At 36.0% G+C, this 21,964-nt stretch overlaps 4 protein-coding genes across 7 annotated transcripts in view; all 4 read right to left on the bottom strand.

The window, feature by feature from the left end:
* Nucleotides 1–1,848: 1,848 nt before the first annotated feature.
* LOC111476953 (protein translation factor SUI1 homolog 1) lies at nt 1,849–4,686 on the bottom strand. 2 transcript variants are annotated; one of them, XM_023120842.1, is made up of 2 exons: nt 4,662–4,686; nt 1,849–2,426 (listed from the first exon to the last, which is right to left on the bottom strand). In XM_023120842.1, the coding sequence occupies exon 2, from the start codon at nt 2,378–2,380 to the stop codon at nt 2,042–2,044; it is 339 nt and encodes a 112-aa protein (XP_022976610.1). In that variant the 5' UTR covers nt 2,381–2,426; nt 4,662–4,686; the 3' UTR covers nt 1,849–2,041. The 2 variants fall into 2 exon arrangements, with proteins under 2 accessions (XP_022976610.1, XP_022976609.1); XM_023120841.1 differs by lacking the exon at nt 4,662–4,686 and adding an exon at nt 3,108–3,200.
* LOC111476949 (AUGMIN subunit 4-like) lies at nt 4,681–8,668 on the bottom strand. 3 transcript variants are annotated; one of them, XM_023120834.1, is made up of 7 exons: nt 8,568–8,668; nt 8,228–8,333; nt 6,209–6,265; nt 6,082–6,153; nt 5,770–5,958; nt 5,468–5,515; nt 4,681–5,018 (listed from the first exon to the last, which is right to left on the bottom strand). In XM_023120834.1, the coding sequence occupies exons 1-5, from the start codon at nt 8,606–8,608 to the stop codon at nt 5,833–5,835; spliced, it is 402 nt and encodes a 133-aa protein (XP_022976602.1). In that variant the 5' UTR covers nt 8,609–8,668; the 3' UTR covers nt 4,681–5,018; nt 5,468–5,515; nt 5,770–5,832. The 3 variants fall into 3 exon arrangements, 2 of the variants coding, with proteins under 2 accessions (XP_022976602.1, XP_022976603.1); XM_023120835.1 differs by lacking the exons at nt 4,681–5,018; nt 5,468–5,515 and adding an exon at nt 5,643–5,688; XR_002717184.1 differs by lacking the exons at nt 4,681–5,018; nt 5,468–5,515; nt 5,770–5,958; nt 6,082–6,153; nt 6,209–6,265 and adding an exon at nt 6,746–7,411.
* A 5,459-nt stretch (nt 8,669–14,127) lies between these two features.
* On the bottom strand, nt 14,128–15,042 carry LOC111475905 (heterodimeric geranylgeranyl pyrophosphate synthase small subunit, chloroplastic-like). The gene has a single exon (XM_023119960.1). It carries the CDS (start codon nt 15,040–15,042, stop codon nt 14,128–14,130), a length of 915 nt encoding a protein of 304 aa, XP_022975728.1.
* Nucleotides 15,043–18,241: 3,199 nt separating this feature from the next.
* Nucleotides 18,242–21,964, bottom strand: part of LOC111475664 — a 5,834-nt gene continuing 2,111 nt past the window's right edge. The window contains exons 6-9 of the mRNA XM_023119930.1: nt 21,026–21,094; nt 20,609–20,951; nt 20,280–20,425; nt 18,242–20,191 (exon numbers count right to left, since the gene is read on the bottom strand). Coding sequence (XP_022975698.1) covers nt 18,824–20,191; nt 20,280–20,425; nt 20,609–20,951; nt 21,026–21,094 — 1,926 coding nt within the window. The 3' untranslated portion in view covers nt 18,242–18,823. The remainder of the gene's footprint in view (nt 20,192–20,279; nt 20,426–20,608; nt 20,952–21,025; nt 21,095–21,964) is intronic.

The raw sequence follows: 21,964 nt of genomic DNA, 5'->3' as shown, positions 1-21,964 counted from the left end.
TGAAAATTGTAATCTGAATAGCGCTATACCGTTCTAGGTTACTATTAGTTACAAAATTGAGATTTGTAATAATGTGTCGATGACTTGAATGAAAGTTATGACCTGAATCCGCTATACTATTCTAGGTCCTGGTCCGATCGGTTCTTTTTTTAAAAAAACATCATGATTAGCTATGAACTTAAAGTAGGGTACATTTCAATTCTTTAAATGATTTTGCTAAAAGGTGGGCATTTTTGTTTCTTTCCTATTTAACAATTATTAGGAACATTTTATAATGGGGAAACAATAGGATATGCTTATGTTCTAAAAAAAAAAAATTATGATATCGCGCAGCCCACTCTTATGTTCTATATAGCTCGGTCGGTGATCCTCTTCTTAAATCAAGGGTTGAATTCCTTTTGCAAAAAAAAGTTATGATATCGCGCAGCCCACTCTTATGTTATCGACAAATCTAAATGATGCGTCTTGTTGAAACTACTTGTTTAAAGTAAACCCTGAGTAAACAATAGGATATGCTTTTACTCTTTACTGCTCTAACTAATTTTTTTCTCGATTCTCATGTGCGAGAAATGACGAAATTTAGGATGTTCTTTTGTTTTTTTTTGTTGGATAATTTAGCCTTTAACAACGTAGAGAGGTAACAAGGAGAACGAACTTTGAAAAGATGTGAGGAATGTGTTCTTGCTGTCACATCGGCAAAGTTGGAAAGCATAAAGAAGCCCAAGATAGGACCTTGAGGTTTTGGCATGAGACTCGTTGTAACTTCAGCATGCGACTCGAGAACTAAGTCTATTAGTATGATGGATGAAAGCCCACCAAATTTACTGTCATTTGGATTCCATTTTTCGACTCGAGAACTAAATTCGTTGATATAAAAAATGAAAGCTCGTAACCAATCTGTATAGTTCAAGCTTCTTCTAGAATTAACTAAATCGTTCTCTCTCGATTTTTTGTTCTTCCCGATCAATGTTCTTCCAATGTATCATTTCTCGGTCCAATGAAATTCATAGGTATAGAATTCTGTCAAATAGAGATTTTTTCTTTCGACCATCTTTCAATTGTTAATACAATATATGAGGACCGCTACTACAAACAGTACTACACCCTTAATCGTGAAATATAGATTGCTGGTTGAACCCTTTAACTAAATCTCGATTTCTTGTTCTTCCCAATCTATGTTTTTCTTCTTTCTTTTGTGTATAATCCTGCATAATCTCGAATGTTATCAGTTCTGGTACGTAGACCAAATGATACAATGCGAGCAAAAGTTCCTAGATTCATGGCGATATAGAACAACATATAAGTTAAGTTATCATGTTTGCATATCCACCATTTGAGTCTCCAACAATTATTCCAATAATCACATATCCGATTGAACCGATGAACGAATACGCAAGCATACGTTTTAAACTTGTTTGAGTAATAACAATGAGATTCCCCAAATCATGCTAGCTAAGATTTCCAGAAGAAGATGCCATTCATTTGATAAGAAATAAAAAAATTCGAGTGGCTGAAGCAACTACTTTCGAAGTAATAGAAAGAAAAGCGAGTGGGAGAGTCGTGAGTTGAAAAGAGTATTCCTCCCTTCTTTCTCTCATTCAAAACCGTGCCTGAGACAGACATTCATCTCACACGGCTCCTAAGCTAAGTGATAAAAAGAAAGAACTAAATCGTATGTCAATAATCTGTGTAATGGTATCTAATGTAATGGTATCTAAAGAAGGCTCTTGTTCTTCCCCAACGAGGACTTGGAATGGTTAGGGTCTAAACAACCTTACCAATCATGCGACCAGTCTATATACGTTGCACAGAAACCACGTTGAACACAAACAGAATTGCAAGGAAAAATACGCAGAATCGAACTATATTTTATTGATAAGAAAATTCCATCACACGCCATCACAGAATCCATTGACAACAACACAAATAGACTAAAACACACCGACTCTTAGAAACTAAGAACAGAACATACCCCAAAAGCAAAGCATAAATCAACAGACTCCTTCAAAGATAATTCATCAAACAGCAATCAGAAAGTTACTCAAAACCCATGAATTTTGATCTGATCCTTCTTAACGAGACCAGCCTGAACAAGGAACTGAGACACGTTTTTGCGTTGATCGCCTTGAAGTTGGATTATCTTCCCCAATTCTTTGTCTTGAACAACGTTACCATTACAGCAGAATTCCTTCTTCACGTCCTTCAGGATCTTCTCGTAGCTGAACTCTTTCTTCAGACCCTGAACTGTAGTCAAGCACTTTTTGCCATTCCTCTGCTGAACGCGGATATGAACATAAGCTTTAGTTCCGGGGGCATCAGAATCCTTGGCGTCGGCGAATGGATCGAAAGCAGATGGGATCTGGAAATCTAATTCAACCATGAACTTTGTTTGGATGAAGCTTAAACCAAACTGAACAACTGCGAATCTGAAAACATATGGGATTTAGAGGAAGGCATAACAAAAACTTCAAAATTTACATATAGCCGAAAATCAAATTAGGATGAAGCTCAAACCAAACAGAACAACAGGTTATCAGACGGGATTCAGAGAAAGGCATAACAAAAACTCCGAATTATATAAATAGCCAAAAATCAAGTTAGGATGAAGCTAAAACCAAACAGAACTGGTGATCTGAAAACATACGGGATTTAGAGAGAAGCATAACAAAAACTCCAAATTTCACAAAGTTCGGATGAAGCTCAAACCAATCAGAACAACTGGTGATCTGAAAACATTCGGGATTCAGAGAAAGGCATAACAAAAACTCCAGAATTTACATATAGCCAAAAGTCGCAATATCCACCAATTCATCCATGACTTAAATGGAGACCTAAGTGATCAAAGCATGCGTCTCGTATAAAAAAACCGTTAACAACATGAAGAAAGACAAAATTCCAGCAGGATACAAACGAAGCAATATCCATAAACGAAGCAATACCAGAATCTTACCAAACAAATTAGGAATTGCGAGAAAAAACACAAAAATCAAAGAGATAAAAACAAAACCCTAACCACGATCAATCTCAGACATAAACAAACAAAAAGAAAAAAAATCCATGCTAAGGAAGAACAAAATCTACGAATTCAAAAGGAAACAGAAACTCACCAGAATGCGAAAGATCAAGAATCCACGAACGAGAACAAATAAACAAGAAAGGAAGAATGATGAGAGGAATGAGAAAATTAATCAAGGATATGGGAAGTATTTATAGAGCTTTAGGGGGGAGGGGGAAGGAGGCAAGAGTCCGTTTCCGTTTCCGTTTCCGTTTCCGTTTCCGTTCCCACCACGAATTAGCACCCGTATGATTGAGCTGGAATCTTCTGGGAGGCTGACGTGGACGGTCTGCTTTTGTTAATAATGGACGGTCAAGATAGACGCTGACGTGTAACGTATTATTGAAGGCAAAAGAATATGGTTCCAAAAGCCAAGGGCGGTGAATTAACTGACGCGTTCATTGAACGCGAACTCGACCTGGATCCGGATCTGATTTGTAACCCGACCTGACCCGATATGAATCTAGACAATACTATTAAAAAGTAGGGGTTGGGGAACGTGAAATAGAGAGCCGGGAGGTTCGGTCCAAGTGGTCAAGTGGTGACTGGTTTTTCCTGAAACAAGCCGGTTCATGTGGTGGACGGGGCCCACCCGACCCGTAGTTTAGACGGTAAATGAGGAAGGAAGTAGAGAGAAAAGCCCCGCTACCAGGAATGGGGCCCCACCCGACCCGGTTACCATGATTATATATATACACACACCTAATATTAAAATTTCAAGTTTTATTGTTCGAGTTAAACACAGAGACAATCACATCAACAATTAGATAATTTGATTATATATATATATATATACGTACGTACATAGATATGTATGTATGTATACATATATATTAGAAGCGGAAACAAGATCGATGGTGTTCATATATCTACGAACATAAATGGTAATATGCAGATAAATCAAATCGAAGAGCTTAAGTTTTGGAATGAAGGAAGTTAAGGAACAACTTACTTGTGAACAGCTTTCTGAATTTCCTTGCATCCATTCGGATCAACAAATCAATCACCCCAAGTGATTTTCTTTACATTTTTTTTATCCTTTCTGTACACTTTCAACAACTTTTTCATATTTAATGGCGTTTTACTACCCGAACAATTGGTATATCAATTGCACCTATTGGATTTAAAAGACATCTATGTTTGAACAGTCGGGTCCTATCAGTGTATAACAAAATAGATAAGAAGAGACATACTGTTGATGCTAAACCAAAACTGAGCTCGATTGAGAGGGCAGCCCCTTTGTTGGCACTTCGAGACAAAAGCACTCGTAGGAATGGTGCTAATTCCCGTGTTCTTTCGAGTCTCGTTTGGTTTCGAGAGCCTCCCCCTCCCTGTCCCTTACTTGAATTTTTTTTCCGTGCCGGAAAAAGTGTATCACCTTTCTACATTCATTCTTAGATAAATTTCTTCGGGACTCTATAAAACAGAATGAAAAGCTGAGGTAGAAGCACAAATTTCCTAGATTTTGCCCAAGTTTGCGATCGAGTTATGGGTCTCTCGTAGACCGATCATTTGAGAAGAAAAACCAAGATATTATGAACAGGATGATGATAAAAATAAACTTCAAGCAGATCATATGAAATTGTATGAAAAATATTTCACCTACTTGATTGATCTGGCAAGCGTTTGAAGCCCATCTCAACTTGGTGAATTGTCCATTGAATAGTACAATTTCGAGGCAGTATCATACAACATCATGGTACCCTCTCGCAATTGTCTCTAAGGATTAGCCCAAACTTAAGTTCACCGCTAACCGATATTGTCCTCTTTAGGTTTTCCTTTCTAGGCATTACCTCCAAATTTTAAAATACGTTTGCTAGAGAGAGATTTCACACCTTATAAATAATGCTTTGTTCCTCTCTCCCATGCTAGCACCTTATCCCTTTAGGCTTTTTCTTCCGAGCTTCCCCTCAATCTGTTTCGATCTCATCTCCACAACTGGTTCCATGTCAATGTGAACCAGCTAAGTCCAAAGTAAGAACATAAACTTAAGCAAACTATGGCTGTAAGTTCAATCAGTACAACAAAAAGAGGCGGTTTGGTTGGAGGTTTTATTGGATGGGAATGAATAAAGGCAAGCAAAACTCAGATTTGTTAACCAGTTTTCAATGACTTATTAAATGAATGTAATTACTTATATGCTAAAATTATCAAGTAATTAGCTAACAATTGTTAATTAGGATTAGTTAAATTTAGTAAAAAAATTTGTTTTTCAATAATTATAACTAATTAGTTATTCATTATTTATAGTCAAATAATTATTTCTTGGGATTAATTTTGATTAGATCCTTCATTATTAATGCATATTTTGTTCTCTTTTTCTTCCTTTTTTCTATTGTTTACTAAATACATTTCTTTATATTATTTAATTAAAACCAAATATTCTAATGTGATAAATAAATAGAAACTTACCGCTTTGATGAAATAGAAGCTTCCTCCTTGGCCCCAACAAGAAATTTCCTGTTAAAAATCACATTATGAATCATATTATGAATCATATTTACCTTGAAGATAACACGCTGGACTGCTGAAAAGATTATACTCGACAAATACCTTATTTTATGATACCATTTGTAACAGTCCAAGTCCACGATACTGTCATCTTTGGGCTTCCCCTCGAGGCTTTAGAACAGCTAGAGAGAGGTTTCCGCACCTTTATATTGGTTGGAGAGAGGTCACGCTAGCCTGCTGAAAAGATTATATTCGAAAAATACCTTATTTTGTGATACCACTTGTAACAGTCTAAGTCCACGATATTGTCTTCTTTGGGCTTCCCCTCAAGGTTTTAGATTGCGTCGGGTAGGGAAAGTTTTCACACCCTTATATTGGATGCTTCGTACCTCTCTCAAACCGATGGGGTATTTCACACACCTTTTGCACAGCCCTGTTTTCTGAAAATCGTCCTACAAAATTTCAGCTCAGCCAAGTTAATGTGCTAAGGTTACAAAATTACAAACGACAATTAATAACTGAAACCATTCGTGAAAATTTAACCATCAATCCTGCTAGAAAATAAGAGTAATTACATATTTATGTTGATGCTGCAGCTTCAAATCTTTGACAAGCTTAATCAGTACTCCCAATATCTGCTTCAAGAACTGAAATTAACCTTTGACAAAATGGATCAAATAAAATGAACTTCCTGTGATATACATTGTAATTTTCAGCCAACTTTCTGTCTGCCGAATGAAGCTCTTGCCTTTCAATTTCCTAAATGATCAAACTTGACCCGATTAATTGAAGTTTTAGTGAGAAAACAAACAAATGGGGTATAAAAAAAACATAACAAATAAAAAATTTCACGGAAAAGTCTGTTAGGAATCATGACACTCCACAATGGTATGATATTGTCCACTTTAAGCATAAGCTCTCATGGTTTTGCCTTGGGCTTCCCAAAGGCTTCATACCAATAGAGATGTATTCCTTACTTATAAACCATATATCATTCCCTAAATTAGCCAACGTGGGACTCCCTCCCAACAACAATCCTCAACAGAACTAACCAGACCTTTCTGAAAGTCAAACACTAGTGCTACGGTACCCAAATGATGACTCTACATAAATATAAGTGTTAACTACGAACTCTTCACAATGGTATGATATTGTCCACTTTGAGCATAAGCTCTCATGGCTTTACTTTTGGTTTCCCCAAAAGGCCTCATACCAATGGGAAGTATTCCTTACTTATAAACCCATGATCAACCCCTTAATTAGCCAAATGTGGGACTCCTCTCCTGACAATCCTCAACCGTAAGGTCATACGATATACATCGTATAATGAATTTCCTACTAAAAGCAAAGTCTGTAGAGTTTCATTTTGCAAGATCAAGTAGCATTAAAAGTAGGCACTCTTCACGTGGATAAATGTGGTTGAATTTTTAAGGATAAAACGCATATCAATCATTTTATCACGCAAACAAAGTAAATATCAACATTATGACACATAAAATCAAGAAAATACAACTATAGCTAGAAAACCAAAAAAATGTCATCAAACTCACATATAAAAGACATGCGTGCACAATTGTACAAAAATGGTAAGGAGCAATAGACCTACCAATATCATCCATCACAAAAGCATCAGCTACCATATCACTTTTCGTCTTCAAAAGAGCATCAATCTCACGGGAAAGGACCATTGATATTCGGCCGTATCAGTTGAGCTTACCGAAAAAACTATTATTCACAATGCTTCCAGTACTACGAGCACTAGCATAATTGGTTGAATTAGGGGTTGAGCTGATTGTGAGACCGGTGTGTGTGCTATCGTGGGAACTTCGAGATACTACACTCAACTTCTCAATCACTTCCTCTTGCTTCTTACACAACCATTCAATGTTCAAGAGTCTCATAAACCTGAGACAAGGTTTGAAAGCTATACTTATATGGACTTCAGGCTATTGCTATGATCATAAGCTTTTTCATAAAAGATTATATTCACCTCCCAAACAAAAACCTATTGAACGTCGTTTTAAGGTAAAAGCTAAGAAAGAGCAACATTGAAGCTCAATAATCCTTCCTACTCTAAACTAATAAAGGCAATATTGGCAAGTCTTTTTACAACCAACTGCAGAAGCAAAATCAGTCCAAGTATGTGTTGAATGAACACTACTCACTACACGTATGATATTGTCTACTTTGAGCATAAGTTTTCATGGCTTTGCTTTGGACTTCTCCAAAAGGCCTCATACCAATGGATGATTATAAATTCATGATCATTCCCTAAATTAGTCGATGTGGGGCTTTTCATCCAACACCTCCCCTGAACAAAGTATGTCTCCCCTTAATCAAGGTTCGACTCTTTTTTTTTCTTTTTGGAGTCTTCGAACAAAGTGTACCCTTTGTTCGATACTTTAGTCACTCTTTGACTATGCCTTCGAAGCTCACAATACTTTGTTCGACATTTGAGGATTTGTCAATCTATTGGTATGGCTAAGTTTAGGGCATGACTTTGATACCATGTTAGATGAACACTACTCTAGTATATGATAGCATAAGCTCTCATGACTTTGCTTTAGCCTTCCCCAAAAAGCCTCATACCAATGGATGATTATAAATCCATGATCATTCTTTAAATTAGCCGACGTGAGACTTTTCATCCAACAGTACGCAATCATAATCAAACCGTTAAAAATCAAGGTTATCAATACAGGTTAATTAGCTTTTTTATACCGTGGAATAGAATGGCGAATTCTTAAAGCCTAGTTGTGGATGAAGAGCCTGAACATCTCGAACTCCTCCAAGGTACGCCATCGAAACAGCCTGTTTCTTCTCTCGCCTGAAAGTTTCATAATTAGTAAAAATCAACTTCAGTAATCGGAAATGATACAAAAAACCAAACCAAAACCAAGTCCATTAAACAGTAAGGTCAATTTCTTGATCATTTGCGAACAGAAATCAAATATATCGCTCAATCCACCAACATTTCATCAGCGATCAATAAAACACACTAATCAAGTGGAAAAACAGAAAAAAAGAGAGCGAGAGAGTAAGATAGAAGGAGATGGAGTACCAATTGTAGATCGTGGGCGGCCTTAGAGACAAGAGATCCATCGGGAATCGAGTAGTAGTGGCGCTCTACCTGATCAATCACCCGCGTCACGTCCGCCGCGAAGTCTGGCCATTTTATTATATTAGTTATTTTAAATAATTAAATAGTTGATAATTAGTTTATTTTTATTAATTAAAATAAATTTAACTTTTAATTTAATTCTCATTCATCAAATTCATATTATAATTATATTCCAAATTATAAAATGCATAATAAATAATTGAAAGAAAAAAGAATAATAATGTAAAAAAAAAAAAAATTGATTTTCCTATTGACTTTTTATATTTTAATTTAAAATTTTAGATAACTAAAAATAAAAAATAAAAAATAAAAAATGATTACTAAACATGTTTATATTTACTTTTAATTAAAAAAAAAAACAAGAAATAGTAAATTTTTATTTTTATTTTTAATTAAACAATAGGGGTGTACAATCAACCCGACAACCCGGACCAACCCAATCCGAATTCGGGTTGGGTTGGATTGGATTAGCATTTCGAGTAGGATTGGATTCATTTTTTCTAAACCGAATGGAGTTAATGGGCAAAACTATCGAATTAATAAACCCTAAGTAAAAGCATAAATTTATTTTTAAAAACACAACAAAGATGAAAAAAAAAGAAAAAAAATACTACACAAAATTAAAACATTAACAGTTTAAATATAATTTAAGTCATTATAATTTTTATTTATTTATATACTTTTTTTAAAAATGTCTAAAAAGAATTAAGAAAAATATGCTTGCTAATTGCATATAGCAATATTAGGTAACTCGATCATTTTTTAAATTTGATATAAATTTGAGTAATTGTAATCTCATTTAATTTTCAAATTTTAAATTTAAATTATTAATTTTATGGTTTAAATTATTCGAGGTTAATTAATATGTATTCAAAAAAATGGATTTAACTCATCGTAACTTAAAATTCACACTTAAAAAATTTAATATGTATTTTTTAAAAATAACGACATATTTTTATGTTTATACATTAAAAAAATTTATACCTAAATAATAATTAATAAATAAAGAATCTAAATTAGTTGAATTGGTTTACATTACCGTTATTATTTAAATTCAAATTTTTGTTTTTAATAAAAATAAAATGGCTTGTAACTCCATTTCAATATATATTTTAAAATTAATTTTAGAAGAGTTAGAATAAATAATTACGAAATAAAATATTTAACTAAAAAGGTATATTTTAAAATTAAAAATAAAATCTAATTTATAAAATTTTCATTTATTTCAGAAAAAATGAAATTAAGAATTATATTGGGAAGGAAAATAAAATAAGAATTTTAATTAGAAGAAAGAAACCAGAGAAAACGACGTCGTCTTCAGAAAGCTAAACACAACGAATAACGACAGCGCCCCTTTTTCTCCTCCTTTTCTTCTCCATTTCCTTATCGCTCTTTAAAAATCACTGCAACTCTCTTCAAATTCCTCACAAAACCTCCTCCAAAAGCTTTAGATTCCACAGATTCATCTTCAATTCTAAACATGGCGGGCGGCAGAAATGGCGTAAGCAGGCAGAGCAGCGCTCTGTGGCGGTCTTTCAGAAACGGCGATTTCGAAGAAGAAGACGTCTGGGAAGTTCTCAAGGAGAAATCGAAAACGACTTCAAAAACCTCCGATGATTCGAGTTTCTTCTCCGATTCGTCGATTCTCGAATCCGCTTCCATAAATCACCTTCTTCCGTCCGCTTCCAGAATGATTCCGAGGTCGAACGGTGGCGGCAATGCTCAGATTGCTTCAAGATCGGCTCCTCGATCGATTCCGCAGTGGTTCAAACCTAACGGAAGTAAAAACCCTAGGAATTTCGCTTCGGAGCACGATGATTCTTGGAGCGATGGTGTTGCCAGTGACGGCGAAGATGAAGATGAGGAAGGATCTGATAACAGAATTCCGCCGCATGAATTGTTTGCGATGCGACGGGCTAGGGCTCAGATTTCGTCGTTCTCCGTGTTTGAAGGAATTGGAAGAACTTTGAAAGGGAGGGATCTGAGTAAAGTAAGAAACGCCGTTCTTGACAAAACTGGTTTTCTCGAATCGCAGTCTCTGAATAATCCCTTTTGGTGGGGGGTATTTTTGACATTTCAAATATTGTTCTTATTTAATTTAGTTCTTAAATTTTAATATATTCCAAATTATTATTAAAATTAGATATTAATTAGACGTTAGTGAAAAGATCTCAACAATGGTATGCTGTTCATATCGATGAAGATGTATTCTTTTACTTTTAAACCCAAATCATTTTCTAAATTGACCAATGTGGGACTCACTCAATCTCCACAATGGTATGATATTGTTCATACCAATCGAGATGTATTCTTTACTTTTAAACCCATAAACATTCTCTAAATTATTAATGTGGGACTCACTCTCAACAATCCACTGCTCGAACAAAGTATACCAGACTCACAATTCTTTGTTCAATATTTGAGAATTCTATTGTCGTTATGGCTAAGTTTAATGCATGACTCTTATACTATCATGGCTTAGTTTAGGGCATGGCTCTTATACCATCCTGGCTAAGTTTAGGGCATGACTTTAATACCATCATAGGGATCACGAATCTTCACAATGGTATGATATTGTCCACTTTGAAATTTGAGTATAAACTCTCATGACTTTGATTTGAGGTTCTCCAAAAGGTCTCGTACCAACGGAGATGTATTTCTTTACTTATAAACTCATGATCATTCTCTAAATTAGCTAACGTGGGATTCACTCCCAACAATTCTCATCAGATGACAATGTTAATAAGTCAAAACAAACAATATTTACTAGTTGTGAGCTTAAGTTGTCACAAATTGTATCAAAGTCAGGCACCGGGCAATGTGCCAGAAAGGACGCTAGGTCTCTAAGGGAGTGGATTGTGAAATCCCACATCGGTTAGAATACGTAACAAACCAAAATAAGAAAAATATTGACTTCTCTATCTCCGGACAGTGAATATCTGGTCAAGTGTAGTTAATTTAATATATTTTTATAATATGGTTGGTTAGAATCCTGAAGCACACGATTTAAAAGTTCGAACGAATAATTTGATATCTTTTTGAAAAAGAGGAAATTATTCAAAGTTGGAATGCTAGACTTTTGCAAATGGCATTGCAAGTAGCTAGTAACCATCAATCTCCTACATCTTTGTATTAAATTAAATTATATATATTTTAAACGTATAAAAATTGACCATTTATTTTTATCGTATTTAAAAAATATTCTCATTAAGAAATTTCAGAGAATCTCGATAACAAATTATTGTATTAATTATTCGAATTCTTATGAGCTACGAGATGTCCACGAGACGAGAGGGACGAGGAAGTCTTTTCCATCACTATCCCGATTAAAATTTTCATTTATATTTGCAAAAATCGGGAAGGAGAACCCCATAAGAAATGTGCATGGATTAGGTTCGCTATGGATGTTTTTTTTTTTTTTAAATAATTTCCCCGAAAAAAAGTTGTAATGCATTATTTCTATTTTACAATATAATTTTTATTAAAAACGGTAAACAAAAATCAAATTTTAATATTATAACATAGTTTTTCGCAAAAAATAAAATTAAAATTAATGTAGGATATCACCATCCACCCCCTTCGGGGGCCTCGCTAGCACTCGTTCCTTTCTCCAATCTATGTGAGACCTTCACCACATCCATTCGTTTGGGGCCAGCGTTCTTACTAACACACCGCCTCGTGTCTACACCCCTTTGAGGAACAGCGAGAAGGTTGACACATTGTCTGGTGCTTGGCTCTGATACCATTTGTAAGGACCCAAGCCCATCGCTAGCAGATATTATCCTGAAGGCTTTAAAACACGTCTCGTAATGTTATAATTAAAAAAACAAATTATATTTCATAAACTAATGAATTATAACAAATTAATATGCAAAAACTAGTTTTAAAATTTGTTAAAAAATTATATTAAAATGTGAAGCTATAATTAAATTTGTAAATTAGGTAATTAATGTTATAATTAAAAAAAAACAATGAATTTTTAAGTGCAATAAATATTAAAATTAATTCCCCAATGTTTCCATCAACATTGTCATGATCAATGAAACCAACGCATTACCTATAATTAATAAAAATTCAAAGAAAAGTAGAAAACTTTATTTTATTTTATTTTATGTTTGCCATTTCCTAAGGGTATTTAGGTCTTTTGGCGAGATGAATAATTAAAGACGAGAAAATAAAATAGGGTTTAAATCTCGTTTTGGTCTCGGGATTTTCGATAATATTTTATCTGGGTCCCTGTATTATGAAAACGTTCACTTTAGTCCCGAAACAGAGATATTTCTTTTGTTTTAGTATCTGAATTTTCTAAATATCTGTGTTTAGTCCCGACACTTTTAACCATTTTTGTCCTTGAATATTCAAACTACAAGTATTGGGTACGTTAGTTTTTGGTGAAAATAAGAACCTTGTGGGGTTAGGAGTAAAGCATCACGAGGTTGTAGGATCTCGTTGGGCGTGGAGAAACATTTGGAACCAAAATAGCTTTCTTTGGAGCTGTTTCTTGTCCCGTCCCCCCCCCCCCTCGGGACAAGATTGGCAAGCATACATACCTAGCTCAGCTATTAGACCCTCGGTTTTACTTAACTAAGCTCTGTCCAGAAACCAATCCCACGAACTTGAATGACTTGCCGAAATGAGGCAGCTAAATAATGAAAGAAAAGAATGTCGTAGTAGGGTGTAAAATTTATAATGTTACTAAAGACCGAAATGCGTTTTTTTTAAAGACCAAAATGGACATTATAAAAGTTGAGGGACGGTTATTGTTATTGTTTGAAAGTTTAGGGACCAAAATTGTGAGATCTCACATTGATTGGAAAGGAGAACGAAACATTTCTTATAAAGGTGTGGAAACCTCTCTCTCTAACATACGCGTTTTAAAAACCTTGAGGGGAAGTTCGAAAGAAAAAGCTCAAAGAGGATGATATCTGTTAGCTGTGTGTTTGGAAAAAATCTGAAAGATAAAGTCCAAAAAAGACAATAAAAGCGGTGAACTTGGACTGCTACAATAATAAAATAAATGTGAACTAACCCTGTAACATAAAACCAAGAATTGGATAATACGAGGACATACCCTCTACCAAACTTTGATACCCTTAACACGTGCCCTATCAAATACCCCACGTCTAAATTTATCATATGAAAATTACCGTATTATCCAAACTCACCGATCAAACGAACCCTACATTCTTAAACTCTCGTGAATCATGCTTCATCTCTTTAGTTAAAGACAAGCCATTAGGAACATGTTCAACATTTTGAAAAGATACCACGGTCCCATGAGGTTAACTCTTATGTAATTGACTCTCAAATTCATATCAGATTTAAACATACCAACCGATTACACTGTTAATATGATTTACAGTGACTTCAGAGCTCATATATTTTACGAGACCCTTAAAAAACAACGTGACCCACAACATAAAATTTGTTTTCTTAGTACGACAAAAGAGATATGAAGATTTGAACGTTCAACCGAGATATACAACTACAAATATTTTCACTAAAGCCCCTCGAAATCGAAGAAATTACACATTTGATCCACTTTTTCTCCTTTGAAACCCTCCAATTCCTTGAAAGCCAAAGCCTTCAACTCCTTAATTTTCTCTCTTTTTCTCTCATTTTCTTTCCCTCCAAACACTTTCTTTGACAATCCCTTCACCATTCCCACAATTCTTCCATATTTCCTCATCTTCTCTATTTCCTCTTCACTTCCACTTCCCAATATTGCCCCACACGCGCCTCCACGCGCGTGTAGCTCACCTTCCGTTTTCTCGATAACTTCCTCCGCCTCCGCTGCCGCCGTCACCTCCTCTAATTCCTTGAATTGTCCCCCAATCCACCCCTCCGACCCCATCGCCCGAGCCATTTCCCCCATCACGCGGCGAACCCGGTCCGACCCACTCTCGCTCAAGTCACACGACCCAGCCAGAATCTCAAACCCAATCGGAGCTATTCCAACACCAGTCAGCAGCTGAATGTTGGGGGCATAAACACGGTCAACCATAGCGGCGTTTGAACTCCCACGCGCCGTCAGTGGAGGATACTCCCGAGTATATGTAGCTGCATAGATGAGCTGAAGTGCGGTAGCCGCCGCCATAGCTTGGTCCCGATGGCCGCCGACGAACTCGCAGGCAGCAATACACATTGCTGCAGCGGAATTTCGTGGGGCGGAGAAGACAAAATGACCCAATGGCTCGTATACTACCGGTGGGTCCTTCGCAATAATGATCCGCCGGAGATGTTCCTCAATATCTTCATTTATCGCCGCCCAGTACGACGGAGTGATCTGCGACATGACCACCGTCGCCCTCATCGGAGCTCTGAAATAAACCGCCGGACGGAGCCAATTCGAGTTTGGGAACTTGGGTAGTGATGGATTTCCATGAAGTTGCAGAAGATTGAGAGAAATCGCCATTAGAGATCAAATTAACCAAAACAGAGAGAAACAGAGAGAAACAGAGTGAAACAGAGAGAAACAGAGATGTGAAAATCTAATGGGTTTTTTGGACATTTAAGGATGTTCGGTCATAAAACTTTGTTGTTTATTTATTTATTTCTTTATGATTTTAAATTCCAACTTTTTTATATAATCAAAATGAACATATTTTCCACGTTATAGTGATTTTTTTCTTTGAATTTTCGATGTTTTCGTGGGCAAGTGATCATCAAAGAGTTCATTTTGGATATTTATGGAGGATGCGATAGCCAAATTTGATAAGTGCATGTGCTCGGGTATTTAAATTTATGGGGCGGTTTGGAGGGTTAAGTTAGAGTTCTTTAAGTCAAGTGTAACAACTTAAGCTCACCGTTAGTAGATATTGTCGTTAGCTTCATTGTTTTAAAACGTGTCTATTAGAGAGAGGTTTCAACACGCTTAGGAATGTTTCTTTCCACTCTCCAATATGAGATTTCACAATCCACCATTTTCAACCCGTGTGAGATCTCAAAATAAATCTATGTTTTGGGCGCAAAATTGTTTGACATGAAGTTCTGACACTTGAATTAAGAACGGTGTGTTTGGAGTGCAGAGTTATTTTAACCTAAAGTTTTAAATTTTGATTTTAGATCGACTGATTTTTTTTTTATATCAGTATATGAATACTTTATGGTTTACGCACCTATCAAATTTTGATTGAGATAGACAAAATGTTCATTGATAAGAACAAAAAATATCACTACACATTGTCTGTCGGAGTGAACGATATACATGATTATCAAAAACTAATTAAATGGCCAACAAGGAACTAATCGCATGCTTCCCAAAGTCCAATCTAACGACCAACGAGTGACAGAATACATGACGTTAGGTAATAACGTTAGACAAACAAATGCTTAAAGTTTAGTTTTTTTTCTTTTTTTTTAATCCAAATTAGCTATGAATAACATAGAACATAAAGGTGGAGTCATCGGTTACGGTCAGAGAATCGAAAAAAAAATATAATTAAAAAAGGACGATTCAAGAAAGGTCGATTTTTAACATATAAATATAGCTAAAAATAATAATGCTACATAATTATAACTTTTAAATTAAAAAAAATATATATTTCACATTTTTAACATAAAAAAAGGTCAATTTTCTTGACTTTGGTCAAAGTAAACTTATGATGTTGGTGTTTACCAAACTACTATGACCTTTGAAACTAAAATTGAAACTTTCACCAACCACAATAAAAGCTATATAGTTTTTATTTACCTTAAATTATATATAACTTTATATTAAAAAATTAACGAGCAAATATGAGGAGAGAGAAGATACGATCAATATCAATTTGAATATAGTTCAATAAATAAAACACAAATTATAATTTTATAAGTAGATGGTTCGATCTTTCATCCACGCCGAGGCAGTAAGCCCTTGCTTATAAGTTTATCTTCGACAACAATCATTCACTCACTGAGATACGTATTCGACTCAGTATCTTTAAGACCTCCCAAAGATCAAAAGCAAGCTATTGGGTAGTTCGGCTTTTTACTGACATATCATCCACATACACTTCTATGTTTTTACCGATCTACCGCTTGTTCACTAGCCTCTAGTTAGTGTCTCCAACATTTTTGAGGCCTAAAGACATGTTGGTATAACATAAAGGCCTAATGGGTGACAATTGATTTACTTACAAAAGCTTCGGGTTTTAATTGATAAACATAATCTCTTTTTTTTTTTTTTTTTTTTTTTTTTGTTATAGAGATTAATAAAAGGGAGTAACATAAAATTATATAAAGTGAAAATTTGATTATTTAAAAGTATAAAATGAACATAAAATTTGATTTTTAGCCGTAAAAAATTGAGCAACATTAAAAATAAATAATAAATAATAATTAGTCACATAGAAATGGGTTCAACTAAAGTGGGTCAGTTCAATGATATGAATTTTATAATATTCAAAAGAAAATCTTAAATTTAATTCTTTTTAATAAATAAAATGGTCAAATAATAATAATAATAATAATATAAGGAAGACAAGCATGAATATAATTATAAGATTTATAAAAAGAACTAATTGAGACTTAATATTTTTTAAAAAAAATCAACAATAAATTAATGACCATATTCAATTCATATTGAGCGTATAAAAATTAAAATTAGACATTTAAAAATATAGAGAACAAAATGGAACGAAATTCTTAAGTTCATAGACCAAACTGAGATATTTTGACCTAAAATAAATTTATCAACAAGAATACCCAACTGTTCTGAGGGGAGGCGGGAAAATTAACACAAAATACATCAGTCCAATGAGCCACACTGTATAACAATCAATAACCGTAATCAAAATGTGGCAACACAGTCTATAAATATGTTATATTCTCGAGTAGAACGTCAAAAGTTTAAATGCTATGCGACAAATCTCAATCGAAATCAATGCAATTCGAACGTAATCTCTCTTGGATAAGGCCTTTTTATCCAAACATGGAGTTTCGAATTTCATATCTAATTTAGACTCAGCTTATCATCAACCAAATCATATGAATATCCCACTTTCTAAAGCATCTACCATATCAGAGAAGTGGATGAACACTCCATGAATCGGGATCCTAATGCATATAGATACAAATGGTCCAATGGGAGCAAGTTCCAGGAACATTTCATTTCTGGGCAGAAGAGCCATTTTCATTTTCAAGTAGTGTTCGCTCGATTACGTATTAATCAATATTCGATTGATTGGTCTGAGGTTATCGATAAAAAAGATTTGTCTTTGTTCATCCACTTCTCTGATATGGTAGATGCTTTAGAAAATGGATATTCATATGATTTGGTTGATGATAAGCTGAGTCTAAATTGGATATGAAATGTGGCAATACGATCTATGAATATGTTATATTATCGACTAGAACGTCAAAAGTTTAAATGCTATGCGACAAATCTCAATTGAAATCAATGTAATTCAAATGTAATCTCTCTTGGATAAGACATTTTCATCTAAATATGGAGTTTCGAATTTCATATCCAATTTAGACTCAGCTTATCATCAACCAAATCATATGAATATCCACTTTTTAAAAGCGATCTACCATATCAGAGAAGTGGATGATCCACCCCCCTCCCTCCTCCTCCAAATCAGAGAGGACATGGTGAGGCAATGAACAATCAAAATCATGGCAAAAACACAGCATGAATGGAATACAATAGTTACAACATTATGGCATTGGTGGGTAAATCTTGCAGCAAGAACACTACATGGGAAGTGGGATTTTATCAAAGTAATTACAGAGATCTAATTCATTCATTCATTCATCCATCCACCTATGACTATTCTATTCTACAAGGCAAAACTAAACTTGTATCCTCAATTTGTCACATAGAAACTTTTCAGCACCTCACAACAATTGACACAAGCAAATCAATTCCTTTTTTCTTTCATTTTTAATGGTGGGGGGAAGTACCTATTATCTGGGACCAGTCTGGGACTCTCTTCAGGGCAGCAGAAGCATCGCACATCCAGCTAGATATTGCTTGCTGTGGACATTCCACGGTCCCAATATATAAATTAGGACGAGTTCTCCAACCTATTAATACAAGATTGAAGACGGGTTAGATTTTCGAGTTTGTTCAGAATGCAAACCATCTGTGTTGTACAGATAATCTGTTTGTTCTCATATTCGGTGCGATAATAGATTGAAGGTTGTCTCAGTTTTATCCCCAATGGTTGCATTGTTTCTAGTAAGAATCTTGTTCACATGACTGGCTCTCACTTTTAAAGTTGCAAGGCCAGGTCTGGCTGCTGGGAGTCGACCAAAACACTAGACGATTGTTTCACGGGAGACCCGGGTGATTGAAAACCGATATTCAAGTCGGGAGGAAGCATTTCCTGTTTCTTCCTTGGCTGGTTATGTGGGCTGAGAGCTCGCCATGTCGACTGCAACTGGAACTTAGACATGTCAGCTTGGACTAGCTGAGGGTAAATCATGGACCGGTTTTGCAGCTGTTGTTCATTTGGTACAAGAGAAGCTTGTGAAACAAATGGCTGCATAGGGAAACTGTTCCTCTCAGATAGAAGCTGATTACCTCCAGCACGAAACTCCCCCCATGCTCGTGCCATTTGCGGATGAAATTCCCGAGCTGGATTATACAGCGAATCTGCAGAGATTTGACTTTTAGGTGTGGAAGTATCTCTGACTTGTTTAAACCCTCCAGCCCCAATCGACATCCACGCACGAGAAGCTACTGCTGCAGCATTATTAGAATCGTCTCTCATAGCAGAAGGGACTGATGACAAAACTGGCGGAGAATCACATGAAGATTGATTGGATGAGTTCTCTTGTTTTGGGGCTCTTTCAGACATCATTCTCATCAATTGTACTGGCTTGCCAGGACCCAGACCCTGTCCATGGGAAGTTGCCACAGGGGCTGTTTGAGAAGGCAAGCTAGAAGACGATAAAGCAGCTCGTGGACTATTCAAACAATTGCTCGGGAATTTTCCATTAGTTAGTCCACCAGTTGCAACGCCATTAACACCGGGCAGTTTATAAGGCGCAGATTGAACAAGATTTAAGTTTACCGACGACATATCTCTAGATCTAGACGTAGTCATATTCGAATTGGTTGGAAGTTGCTTCTCTACACCAAGATCAACTTTATTTTGTCTTGGTGAAGGCAAGGAATTTACCTCGACTTGCTTTTTAACCTTCTCTACCTCAGTAAAATTGTTGGTCTGCAGGTTTTGCTGTGGAGTTGGACCAGGATTTGGGGTGGTAGACCTAAGGAAAGATGATTTCCCATCTAAGGTGGATCCTCTAGCAAATTCATTCACTTCTGTACATGGTGCACTAAGAGAATGTTCCATCTTAGGCAAAGGAGTATCTGAAGGCTTTCCATCCTTTCTAAATTCTCTGGTAGAATGTAAGTTACGATTTAAACCAAGTTCCTTCTGCTTGTGGTTCTCAAACATTAATATAGGAGTTGGAAGTGGTTCGTATTCTCCAACCCAACCACGTCCGAATTTACATCCAACAGGTACGACCTGCTCAATCCTCTGGGAGGCAACTTTCCAAGCGATAGGACCGAGTGTTGCAGCAAATCGAGCCAGACTCTTAGCATAGGCATACTCCGCATGAAGCCCAACCTGATTCCCAAGACAGAGAGAAAAAAAGAACATGAAAATCGAAGGATAAGAGCACCCACAAGTAACAGGAGAGACCAAGAGACGATACCGGAACAAGCTGTCTTATTTCATCCTCGAAGGTTGAAAATATTGACTCGGATCGTGGCACAGGTGAATTAGATATGTTGTAAGTTGCACGGCGGTTGTCATCAAGCACAGACGTCTTTCTTCCCAATTTACCTAGAATACCCTTTCCTATAAAAGTGACAGTAACAAAAACTGATTAGGACAAAATAATTTGCTTGCAGAATGGAAATAGTCATGAATCAAGCAGATATATTGGATATAGGCCTCAGAAATATCTCAGGGATTTTCATAGATAGTTCAAAACTAGACTGCATTGGTTCGTATTGATAAACGTCTCATTATTCACAATACCTGAGAAGAGCTCTTCAGCCTTGTCCTGATTAGTAGTATCAAAGAAGGAGGAACTACCCTCTACTTGCCCATCAATATTATTGCTAGGTATCTCACAGTTAACACCGTGGATCGGATTCGAACCATTCTGCACATCTCCTATGGCAGCAAGGGTTGCACCCGAGGAAAAATCAGATCCAATGGGTTCCTGCAAAGTCCTGAAAAAGGGTTTCTTTGGTGGTTGTTTCTTGATGTACGAATTCGATTTTGTACTCTGCTCCAATTTCAACTCTTTCTCAGAGCGTTCGACTTCAATTCTTACCCTCTCGAACTTCTTCTTGGCTAGCTCTTGAATGGAACGCGCCTTTACAAAAACAAGTATATTCACTAACTGAGAAGATAGGAAACAAAGAAATTTGAAAATTAGAATCATTATACCTGTTTGTGGTAAATGGTTTCTGGTGAATTGTACTGCATTGCATTTGAGCATATAAGAAAAACATCGCTCTGCATCCAAGAAGCTCAATGATTAAAAAAGTATACTAAACCCGAACTCGAGCATTGTTAAATAGTAAAACTACTGAATTACGTTCAGAATAGAATGCAAGGTACAGCATACAGAGAAAGCATTGATAATATGATGGTCAATATACACGCAAAATGAGAAAGGATAAGAAGCCCAACTGAAATCCAGTAAGCCAGAAGATCTTCAAAATGACTAGCCAGCCAACTAGGAGCCGTGAAACAAACTAAATCTAAAGTTTCCCCATACACTCCTCCTATTGTCAAGAGTCTTCCATTCAAAGTTCGTCTCCGAAAAGTGAAACGTAGCAGAAACATTTGAACTTTTCTCCATGAACGGAAGACACCACTTTCAAATTCGGTTAAGCATGTCGAAAGGCAGAGACAGTTTGTATTTGAAACCAAACTACAAATACGAAGAGATACAAAAACGAGAGACGGGGTGAGAGGTGATCCTGCAGAAGTATGGAAACTTCAATAGGCCCAGAAGAGAGAACAACCAAATTAATTTCCACCCTATTGGAATTTCTAAACTGCACTGGATGAGGCAACACTTGAAGCCATTCAGGATTGAGATCTGATATCAGCATTCACGATTAGATGAAAGTCGGCTGGTTCGAAGATTAGCAGGCTTCAGCAGGCCTAGAATAGAGTACAACCAAATAAATTTCCACCCTATTGGAATTTCTAAGCAACTAACTAAGCGAACACTTGATCGGAATTAAAGATTAGCAGGCATGTTATCATCAACCCTTGAAAAACAAAGATCCATTGTGCAATCAATGGTGATTTTATATGTTGGCCAGGGGTTCTTAAGGTAACCACTCCACCCCCCCCCCCCCCCCCCCCCCCCCC

Source organism: Cucurbita maxima, unplaced genomic scaffold (assembly GCF_002738345.1).
Source record: "Cucurbita maxima cultivar Rimu unplaced genomic scaffold, Cmax_1.0 Cma_Scf00003, whole genome shotgun sequence".
NCBI lineage: Eukaryota > Viridiplantae > Streptophyta > Magnoliopsida > Cucurbitales > Cucurbitaceae > Cucurbita > Cucurbita maxima.
This window is presented reverse-complemented; position numbering and strand designations above follow the sequence as displayed.

Excerpts from the sequence above, each read along its gene's own strand:
- LOC111476953 (XM_023120842.1), bottom strand. The coding sequence starts at position 2,380 with ATGGTTGAATTAGATTTCCAGATCCCATCTGCTTTCGATCCATTCGCC.
- LOC111475905 (XM_023119960.1), bottom strand. The coding sequence starts at position 15,042 with ATGGCGATTTCTCTCAATCTTCTGCAACTTCATGGAAATCCATCACTA.
- LOC111476949 (XM_023120834.1), bottom strand. The coding sequence starts at position 8,608 with ATGGATCTCTTGTCTCTAAGGCCGCCCACGATCTACAATTG. Across the intron at positions 8,334-8,567 it reads CCGCCCACGATCTACAATTG|GCGAGAGAAGAAACAGGCTG; the intron begins GTACTCCATCTC and ends TGAAACTTTCAG. Across the intron at positions 6,266-8,227 it reads ATTCGCCATTCTATTCCACG|GAAATTGAAAGGCAAGAGCT; the intron begins GTATAAAAAAGC and ends TTGATCATTTAG.